This window comes from Scomber japonicus, chromosome 16 (genome assembly GCF_027409825.1).
Source record: "Scomber japonicus isolate fScoJap1 chromosome 16, fScoJap1.pri, whole genome shotgun sequence".
NCBI lineage: Eukaryota > Metazoa > Chordata > Actinopteri > Scombriformes > Scombridae > Scomber > Scomber japonicus.
Genome location: NC_070593.1, coordinates 2,724,249 through 2,735,183, shown reverse-complemented (window position 1 = coordinate 2,735,183; position 10,935 = coordinate 2,724,249). Strand labels below are relative to the sequence as shown.

The 10,935-nt window shown below is 41.1% G+C and overlaps 1 protein-coding gene across 1 annotated transcript; it reads left to right on the top strand.

The window, feature by feature from the left end:
* Positions 1 to 961: 961 nt before the first annotated feature.
* On the top strand, positions 962 to 5,769 carry LOC128375613 (rho GTPase-activating protein 5-like). Its single transcript, XM_053336004.1, has 2 exons — positions 962 to 1,408; positions 5,432 to 5,769. The coding sequence occupies exons 1-2, from the start codon at positions 1,317 to 1,319 to the stop codon at positions 5,748 to 5,750; spliced, it is 411 nt and encodes a 136-aa protein (XP_053191979.1). The 5' UTR covers positions 962 to 1,316; the 3' UTR covers positions 5,751 to 5,769.
* The last annotated feature ends 5,166 nt before the right edge of the window (positions 5,770 to 10,935 follow it).

Here is a 10,935-nt window from a genome sequence, read left to right as displayed (position 1 = left end):
CCTTCCTTCTTCTTTCTTTCTTTCTTTTTTCCCTGTTTTGTAGTTTTTTTAGTTTTTTTCTCAATCAGCTGTTTGTAACTTTATTTAATCCACTGTAGAAGGACTGAGGAAGGAAGGAAGGAAGGAAGGAAGTAATGAGGAAGTAAAGCAGTAAGGAGGGAGGGAGGAAAAGAGGAAGAAGTAAAGAGAGAATGAAGGAAGGAAGGAAGGAAGGAAAGGAGGGAGGAAGGAAGGAATGAGGAAGTAAAGGAGTAAGGAGGGAGGGAGGAAAAGAGGAAGGAAGTAAAGAGAGAAGGAAGGGAGGAAGGAAGGAAAGGAGGGAGGAAAAGAGGAAGGAATGAGGGAAGTAAAGGAGTAAGGAGGGAGGGAGGAAAAGAGGAAGGAAGTAAAGAGAGAAGGAAGGGAGGAAGGAAAGAAGGAAGGAAGGAATGAAAGGAGGGAGGAAGAAAGGAGGAAGGAAAAGAGGAAGGAAGGAGGGAAGGAAAAGGGGAAAACAGGAAGGAAGTAAGGAGAGAAGGAAAGAAGGAAGGAAGGAAAGGAGGGAGGAAAAGAGGAAGGAAGGAAGTGAGGAAGGAGGGAGGAAAACAGGGAGTTAGAAGGAAGGAAGTGAGGAAAGACATATGGAAGGAGGGGAAGAACGAAGGAAAAATTAAAGAAAGAGGAAGGGAAGGAAGGAACAGTTAAAACAAAGATGGGGTCAATTTGACCCGAGAGGACGACAGGAGGGTTAATAAATGTTCTTTTTCCAGCTTCCTTCCTTCCTTCTTTCTTCTTTCCTCCCTTCCTTCTTTTAGTTTTTTTCTCAATCAGCTGTTTGTAACTTTATTTAATCCACTGTAGAAAATTCTGTTTATTTTTTCTTAGTCTGCAAAAAACTGACCTGTTTAGTTTCCAAGCAGCCGAGCCAAGAGAGATGTGATGCATGCTGCCCACAAGGCTTAGTGTGTGTGTGTGTGTGTGTGTGTGTGTGTGTGTGTGTGTGTGTGTGTGTGTGTGTGTGTGTGTGTGTGTGTGTGTGTGTGTGTGTGTGTGTGTGTGTGTGTGTGTGTGTGTGTGTGTGTGTGTGTGTGTGTGTGTGTGTGTGTGTGTGTGTGTGTGTGTGTGTGCACAGCGTGGGTTTTTTGGCCCTTGGCAGCATCTCAGCCTTTTGTTTTCCAGAGAGTATAATTTCCGTTCCCAAGAGAGAGTGTGTGTAAAATGTAAAACGCCTTCTGTCTTCTCTTTTCTCCCCCTCTGTGTGTGTGTGTGTGTGTGTGTGTGTGTGTGTGTGTGTGTGTGTGTGTGTGTGTGTGCGTCTCTCAGAAATCGTGGACTACATGGAGCGTCTGCAGGTCTTGAGAGAGATCGTGAAGAAGTTTCCTCCTGTCAACTACCAGGTCTTTAAATACATCATCACACATCTCAACAGGTAAGATACACACACGCACACACACACACACACACACACACACACACACACACACACACACACACACATGCTCAACACACACACACACAAGCTGGACACGAGCACACATAAATGCTTGGCACACACTTGCTTGATATATACACACACACACACACACACACACACACACATGAACGCACAGACACACACACACACATGCTCAACATTCACACACACGCACACACATAAATGCTTGGCACACACTTGCTTGATATACACACGCTAGACACACATGCACGCACACACATATACATGTTCCACACACACACACACACACACACACACACACACACATGCTTGACATTCACACACACATAATTGGTTGGCACACACTTGATATGCGCGCACACACACACATACACATGCTCCACACACACACACACACAATCGACGCACACACACATACATGCTCGACATTCACACACACGCACACACATAAATGCTCGGCACACACTTGCTTGATATATACACACGCTAGACACACACATGCACGCACACACACACACACATACATGCTCGACATTCACACACACATACATACACACACATGCTCGGCACACACACACTTATACACACTATGGTTTATATATGTGTGTGTGTGTTTGGGAGTTAAATCCAGCAGCAGCTAAAAGACTCAGAAACTCAGATATCCGTGTTGATATACACACACACACATACTAAACACACAAACATACATGCTTGACATTCACACACACACACACACACACACATTCTTGGCACACACACACACTCATTACACACAGAATATACACACTCTGGTTTATATATGTGTGTGTGTGTTTTGGGGAGTTAAACTCCAGCAGCAGCTAAAAGACTCAGAAACACTCAGATATCCGTGATGTCAGTGAACGCACCACAGCAGGTAGAAACCATCAGCTTCATTTAGACTTTAAGAAACTTCCTGCGACACATTTTAGGATTTTAACGACTCTTTTTTTGCATCAAGCCGACACACTTCATGATGTTTCCTCAGGCTACACACACACACACACACACACACACACACACTCCCTCTCTCCGCAGTATTGATCTAATCTGATAAAATACCAGCATGTCACATTATAAAATCACTCATCAGTTCTTCGTTATATGGAGAATAAAAGCATCATCATCATCCCTCCGCCGGTTCCGCATGTCATTAATTAAATTAATCAGCTGTCTAATTATGATGTCACACTAACGATGACGGCTGGAAACCGACAGGAAAAACATCTCACACTCATTTAAATGTTTCTGTAGCCTCGTCAACTCTCCGTGACAAATGACATTAACCTCATTATAACAGTCATTAATGAATCATGTTGGAGCCTCATGTTGAGTTTAATGAAGTAAAACAGCAGCGTGATGTAGCTTCATTCTTACATCCTGTCTCTCTGAGGGGGGGGGGGCTCAGATACTTTAGTAAAGTAAAGGTAGAACTGTCACTCATAATGCAGGTAGATGTAGTTTAACCCTTTATAGGACACTCATTGAAAGGAAGGATGGAGGGAGGAAGGAAAGGAAGGAAGGAGGGAGGATGGAAGGGAAGGAAAGGAAAGGAAGGAAGGACAGAGGAAAGAAGGAAGGAAAGAAGGAAGGGAGGGGAGGAAAGAAAGAGAGAAGGAGGGAGGGAGGAAGGGAAGAAAGAAGGAAGGAAGGAAGGAGAAAGGGGGATGGAGGAAGGAAAGAAGGAAGGGAGGAGAGAAGGAGGGAGGGAGGAAGAACAGATGGAAGTAAGGAAAGGAAGGAAGGGAGGAGAGAAGGAGGGAGGGAGGAAGGACAGATGGAAGGAAGGAAAGGAAGGAAGGACGGAGGAAATAAGGAACGAGGGAGGGAGAAAGGAAAAGAGGAAGGGAAGAAAGAAGGCAGGCAGGGAGGAAGGAAAGGAAGGAAGGACGGAAGGAAAGAAGGAAGGAAGGAAGGTAGGGGAGGAAAGAAAGAGAGAAGGAGGGAGGAAGGGAAGAAAGAAGGAAGGAAGGAAGGAGAAAGGGGGATGGAGGAAGGAAAGAAGGAAGGGAGGAGAGAAGGGGAGATGGAGGAAGGAAAGAAGGAAGGGAGGAGAGAAGGAGGGAGGGAGGAAGAACAGATGGAAGTAAGGAAAGGAAGGAAGGGAGGAGAGAAGGAGGGAGGGAGGAAGGACAGATGGAAGGAAGGAAAGGAAGGAAGGACGGAGGAAATAAGGAACGAGGGAGGGAGAAAGGGAAAAGAGGAAGGGAAGAAAGAAGGCAGGGAGGAAGGAAAGGAAGGAAGGACAGAGGAAAGAAGGAAGGAAGGAAGGAAGGGAGGGGAGGAAAGAAAGAGAGAAGGAGGGAGGGAGGAAGGGAAGAAAGAAGGAAGGAAGGAAGGAAGGAAGAAGAAAGGGGGATGGAGGAAGGAAAGAAGGAAGGGGGGAGAGAAGGAGGGAGGGAGGAAGAATAGATGGAAGTAAGGAAAGGAAGGAAGGGAGGAGAGAAGGAGGGAGGGAGGGAGGAAGGACAGATGGAAGGAAGGAAAGGAAGGAAGGACGGAGGAAATAAGGAACGAGGGAGGGAGAAAGGAAAAGAGGAAGGGAAGAAAGAAGGCAGGGAGGAAGGAAAGGAAGGAAGGAAGGAAGGAAGGAAAGAAGGAAGGAAGGAAGGATATTTTGGGATATTTACAGAAGTTACCTAATATAATTATTTGCCCAATAAAGCTGCTATCTTACATCGATCAAGGCCACATTATCAATTATCAAGAGAGCTTAAATATCATCCTTATACATTTAATTAATTACTGTAAAAACCTAGTGCAGGGGTGTCAAACATGAGACCCGTGGGCCAGAACCGGCCCGCCGAGAGGTCCAATCCGGCCTAGTTTCCTTCTTCCTCTTTTCCTTCCTGCCGTGTGTCCTTCCTTCCTTCCTTCCTTCCTTCCTTCCATCCCTTCCATCCCTTCCTTCCATCTGTATCGGCCCATCTTCCCTTCTTCCCTTCCTTCCTTCCATCCGCCCTTATTTTCCTTCCTTCCTTCCATCTGCCCTTATTTTCCTTCCTTCCTTCCTTCCTTCCTTCATTTCTTTCTTCCTTCCTTTCTGCCTTTTCCTTCTTTCCAGTCTTCTTTTCCTTCCTTCCTTTCTTCCCTTCCTTCCTTCTGTCCTTGCTCCCTTCCTTCCTTCCTTCATTTCTTCCTTCCTGTATTCTCTTCCTTCTCCTCCTTCTTTACCTTCCTTCTAATGGTCCGGCCCTCATGAGCTCAAATTGAGCTGTATGTGGCCCTTGAATGAAAATGAGTTTGACACCTCTGATCTAGTGTATAAGTCTCAGTCTATTTTAGGTTGTGTCATGCTGGGAAAACACTTTACTTCTATTAAAGGCTGGTTTATATGACTAACCCACCAGTAGTTATTCATTTATAAACACATATATTTATAACTACAAAACTTTCTAAATTCACTTTTATTAACCTGAAACAGTGTGTGGGGTTAAAGGTTAATGGTCTGGTAATGATTTAACTGTTTCTTCCTTCCTTCCTTCCTTCCTTCCTTCCTTCCTTCCTTCCTACCTTCCTCTCTCCCTTTCTTCCTTCCTTTCCTTCCTCCCTTCCTCTTTTCCTTTCTCCCTCCCTCCTATCTTCCTTCCTTCCTTCCTTCTTTACTCCATCCTTCTTTCATTTCCTTCCTCCCTTCCTTTCCTCCCTTCCGTCTTTCCTTCCTCCTTCTCTTTCTTTCCTTCCACCCTCCCTCCTTCCGTCGTTCTTTTCCTTTCCTTTCCTTTCCTTTCCTTTCCTTTCCTTTCCTTTCTTCTTCCTCCCTTCCTTCCTTGACTTGAGGACAACAGGAGGGTTAAGGGCTCATCAATAGTCTATTTTCTTTATTATCAGCTTGTCAACTAACTCTAAAACCCTTTAAACTACATTATTAACCTGAATGAAAGCTTCTATATAAATAAATACTTTATTTTATTTGCATTTAAAGGGTGAATCCGTGTATTTTAACCCTTTCCTCTCCTCCTCTCTCCTCTCCTTCAGGGTGAGTCAGCACAGTAAGACGACTCTGATGCCTGCAGACAACCTCTCCATCTGCTTCTGGCCCACGCTGATGAGACCCGACTTCGAGAACAAAGACACGCTGTCCACCACCAAGCTGAACCAGGCGGTCATCGAGTCGTTCATCGTGCAGAGCGACTACTTCTTCCACGGCGGCGAGGTGGCGGAGAGTTCGAGCAGCGAGGGAACGCCGCCGCCTCACTGCCACAACATGGTGGAGGCTCTACTTCCTCTGCAGCTTCCTCCGCCTCTCCAACCGCAGCAGATCCAACACACGCTGCACCCGGACCCCCTCATCTGAAATCATCTGAGAAGAGAGGATACCTGCACAGGAGCATGCTGGGAAATGTAGTCAAGTGGGTTGTGGGTTGCTTTTTGCTCGCAGGTCGACTTCTTTGCTCTTTAAAAAAAAAAAAGAAAAGAAAAAAAAGGTGAAGCTTAAGAGTAAAAAAATAAAAGCTGGTTGGTGATTTTTTTTTTTGAGGGGGGGGGGGGATTCATCAGCTGCTGCTTTGTTTGACTTTTGAAGCTTTGACTTTTTTTTCAAGCGGCTTGTTGGATGGAAGCTAATCTGTGAGATCTGCTCCTAAAATCCTGGATTAGAGATTTACAATCGGACGACGTCACCTTCTGGATCTAATTTCAAATCCCTTTTTTTTTTAAATGTTTTCTTCGCTTCCTCTCGATACTGAAAGACTTCAAACTGATAATGAATGATTGATTTGATTCGGCACATAGCAGGGTCTGACTGAGGAGGGGGGGGGGGGGGGGGGGGCGGGGGGTGCAAATAAAGACTTTCCCCCTCTCCTTAATGATGAAAGAGCACACTGAGGGAAACTTAAATAGATAGAATAACTCTCCTCCTCTAAAACCCCTCTTCCTCCTCTTCCTCCTCCTCCTCTAAGCTGATCCAGGACCAGAGAAGAGAAAGGAAGCCCCCCCCACCACCACCCACCCAACTCCCCCCCGAGTCCCAACGACTGCAAAATCTTTAAAAGCTAACAAACAGCTGATTCTGACTCGGTTGGTTTTCACAGAGTCTTCCTGCAGAGATCTCAGCACAGGAAACAGTTTTTTTTTTTCTTCTTCTTCTGTTTTCGACTATTTTTTTTGGGGGGGGGGGGGGTGTTTTTGCTTGCCGCTGCTGCTGCTGCTGCTGATGGTGTGCTCATGGAGGAAAAAAAAGCCCCCCACCACAGACGTGAAGAAGAAGAGGAGCACAAAACTCAACGACGCCTCGCTGAGAAGAAGAAAAAATAAAACCTGGATTATTTTTTAAAATTTGCTTTTATTTTGGAGGGGAGCGAGCGCAGGAAGAGGAGGATTAGGAAGAGGCAGAGGAAGGGGGAATTGGGGGGGGGGGTTCTGCTTTTAAATACTTTAAAAGACAATATAAATACCCCCCCTGCCCCCCCCCCCCGCCTTTGAAAGACAGCACATGCACGGTTGAAGTCCCACACGCCAATTTAATGTCTTCTTCTTCTTTTTTTTTATTATCATTTCTTTTAAATATGTTTTTTTGTAACTTCCACCAAGTGTGTGTGTGTGTGTGTGTGTGTGTGTGTGTGTGTGTGTGTGTGTATCTGTGTGTGTGTGTGTGTGTGTGTGTGTGTATACAGCCAGTTTGTCCCTTCTCCACAGAGGGAAGGGGGGGATTCAGGAGGGATATATTAAACGAAAAAAAGAAAAAAGAAAAAGATAAAAAGGAGAAAGACATAAATCTGACTTTATTATAAACTTTCACTACAGATCTTTGAGCCCCTTGACTCTTAATGCAACGACCCCCCCTCAAGCCCCCCTACTACCCCCCTAAAGCCCCCCCCCCCCACCCCCCCTAAACACTCAATGACGGCACATGAGAGAGGAAACCACTACGGCCGCCGAGGAAGAGGAGGAGGCGTCTTCTTCTTCTTCTTCTTTTTTTTCTTCCGCGTTCGATGACTCACTCCTTCACTTTCTGGAGGAAGCTTCCCTCCTTCTACTTCTTCTTCTTCTACTTCTTCTTCTACTTCTTCTTCATCATTTCTCTCCTTTATTTTATTATTTTTTAAGTTTTTTTTTAATCTGTTGCTTTGTTGGAAACTTTTAAACAAAAACAAAAAAAGTGCATGTCTCTGTTTTTTGCCACTTAGTGAGAAAAAAAAAGAAAGAAAGAACTTTAAAGTCTAAAAAAAAAAGGAAAAAAAAGAAAAAAAAAGAAGAAATGAAATACTTTAAAGCTCTAAAAAGAAAAAAAAGGAGCTCTTGTTCAGATTTGCATCTTTTGTTTCTTTATTTTTTGTAATAATTTTGGGTTGAAGGGGAATATTTCCACAGAGAGGAAAACAAAATCATTTCTTTTTACTGTCATGCAAGAAATCAACTCTTTAATATCATATTTTTTTGGTTATATGTTGAATAGTTTTCCCTTAAAGAATAGAGGAAAGAAGTATATATAAGTATACATATATATATATATATATATAAATATATATATATAAGGATGAGCAGCAGAGGATGCTGATGTAGAGAAATACTGCGGGGTACTGGAGCTCTAAACTTCTTCTTCTTCTTCTTCTGTGGTTATTTGTTTGTTGCTTTATTTCTCTGATGGTGAGAGTGTGTGAGGAGGAGTGTGTGAGTGTGTGAGTGTGTGTGAGGATGAGGAAGAGGAGGATGAGGATGAGGAGGAAGGGTTTGATAGGGTAATGGACTTTGGTAAGTTTTAATTCCTCTTTTGGCTCATTAGAAGGAGAGAAAAATGTAAATCTGTCGTCGCTTTCATCCATTAAAGACACTTAAAGTTAAAATCAGAGCTTTAAAAACAACTTTATTAACTCCAAAAATCATCTTCACACACTCTTCTGTCCATCTGGATAAAAATAACTCATTTAAAATCATTTATTTAGGTTATAAACTCCAAAATAAGATGATAAAAAAGTGCGTAATGTCCTTTAAATTCACTACATTTCATTTCCTCTTCCGCTTATTGAAGGACTCGTAATGATTGAATCTGAATATTATTACTAATTTAACTCGTATGAAGGCTGGAAAGGTGAATTAATTCCTCTTAATTGTGTTTCTATAAAAGATAAAACACTCTTCTGTCAATCTGGATTAAATATTAAACATTTAAAATCATTTATTAAGTTTATAAACTCCAAACTAAGATGATTAAAAAGTGCGTAATGTCCTTTAAATTCACTACATTTCATTTCTTCTTCTACTCGTAATGCTAAAATATTCAAATTGAATGATTGAATATGAATATCAGTACTAGTTTAACTTGTATGAAGGCTGAAATGTTAATTAATTCCTTTTAAATGTGTTTCTATAAAAGATAAAACACTTTTTTGTCCATCTGGATTAAATATTAAACATTTTTATTTTATAAACTACAAACTAAAATCATTAAAATGTCATTTCTAAATAATATTTTCTATTATTTTATACAGTATTTAACACTACAGCTCATAATATCACTCCACTGTTCCTTTATAATGTTACTTTATATTCCTCATACACTACATTTTACTACATTTTACAACAGTTTACTACATTTCACACATTTTACAGCTTTTTGTTTCCACATTAAAACTTTTTGAGGGACTAAAAACACTAAACTGTTTAATAATATATTGTATTATTGTTACTTTAATGTGTATAAAGGCTCTAAATGTTTAATGAATGAATGTTAATTAGAGTCCAGACTGTTAACTGTTAACTGGTGCTGTAGTTAAAACACATCATATTATCATTTCCTGTTTTAATTACATATAAAGTTCTTTACTGTTAAATAAAAGATGATGTTTAAGTTATTATTTTATATATTTATACACATTAATGTCTTTATATTTGTCTTGTGTCATACAGAGGTAGTAAATAGATGTGGCTGCTGTTTTATAGAATATAATACTACTAAATAATAAAGTCATCATTTAGGAAATGGGTTAAAAAACAGACTTTTAATCTTTTAAATTGTGTTTTTTTTAATCCAGATGGACAAAAAAGTCTTTATAAAATCTTCAAAATTGACGTAAAATATAAAATGATGTAGGCAGTGAACTAATTATCTCTTTCATATTAAAATAACTTAATTTAAACTTGAATATAACTCATTATTTCCATATTTTTAATGATCAGACGCCTGTTTCCTGTTAAAATGGTCTTTTTTTTAACCTCTCAGCCTCATAATAGAGTCATAATTTGGTAAATGGGTTAAAAAATAGACTTTTAATCTTTTAAATTGTGTTTTTTTTTAATCTAGATGGACAAAAAAGTCTTTATAAAATCTTCAAAATTGACGTAAAATTGCATAAAAACACATTAAAATGATGTAGGCAGAGTTAATTATCTCTTTCATATTAAAATAACTTAATTTAAACTTAAATATGATTCATTATTTCCTTGTTTTCTGCTAAAATTATCTTTTTTTTTAACCTCTCAGCATCAAATGAAACCAAACTCTGGTCTAAACTCTTCATCAGCAGGTAAAACTATAATTAAATCAGTTTAATTTGGAGTTGAGTTGATTTTTATTCAGTTTCCAGCTCTTTCAGAATAAAAGCGCTAAGATGTGGTTTGATGAATGAGAGCGACGACGGATGAAAGTCTCAGTTCAGACATGTGTCTCTTTTCTTCCCTCAAAAATGAACGGGATCACACACACACACACACACACACACACACACACACATTTCATGACTCTTATTCTGTGTGTGTGTGTGTGTGTGTGTGTGTGTGTGTGTGTGTTCAAACTGTTCCCACAAAGCATCAATGAACTGTTAAAACCAATAAAATGAGATTTAAATGTTTTTATTTTTTTAGCTTTATTTTGAAGGATCAGACATAAAGAAAGTTTGAGCTCAACTTCCTGTTAACCTTTAACCTTAAATATGATGTTTTATTATGTTTAACCCTCGTGTCGTCCTCCCGGGTCAAGTTGACTCCATCTCTCTTTTGACTGTTCCTTCTTTCCTTCCTTCCTTCCTTCCTTCCTTCCTTCTTTCCTTCCTTCCTCCCTCTTTCTTTAATTTTTCCTTTGTTCTTCCCCTCCTTCCCTCTTTCTTTGCTCCCTCCTCCTTCCATACTTCTTTCCTCACTTCCTTCCTTCCATCCTTCCTCCCTCCTTTCCTTCCTCCTTCCTTCCCTCCTTCCTCCCTCCTTTCCTCCCTCCCTACTCCTTTCCTTCCTCCTTCCTTCCTTACTCCTTTCCTTTCCTCCTTACATTCTCCCTCCTTACCTCTTTTCCTTCCTTCCTCCCTTCCTTACTCTTTTCCTTCCTTCCTCCCTCCCTACTCCTTTCCTTTCCTTCCTTCCTTCCTTTCCTTCCTTCCTCCTTCCCTCCCTCCCTCCATTCCTTCCTCCTTCCTTCCTTACTGCTTTCCTTTACTCCTTACTTTCTCTCTCCTTACTTCTTTCCTTCCTTCATTCCTTGCTTCTCCCTCCCTCCTTACTCCTTTCCTTCCTCCTTTCCTCCTTTCCTCCTTTCCTTCCTTCCTTCCTTC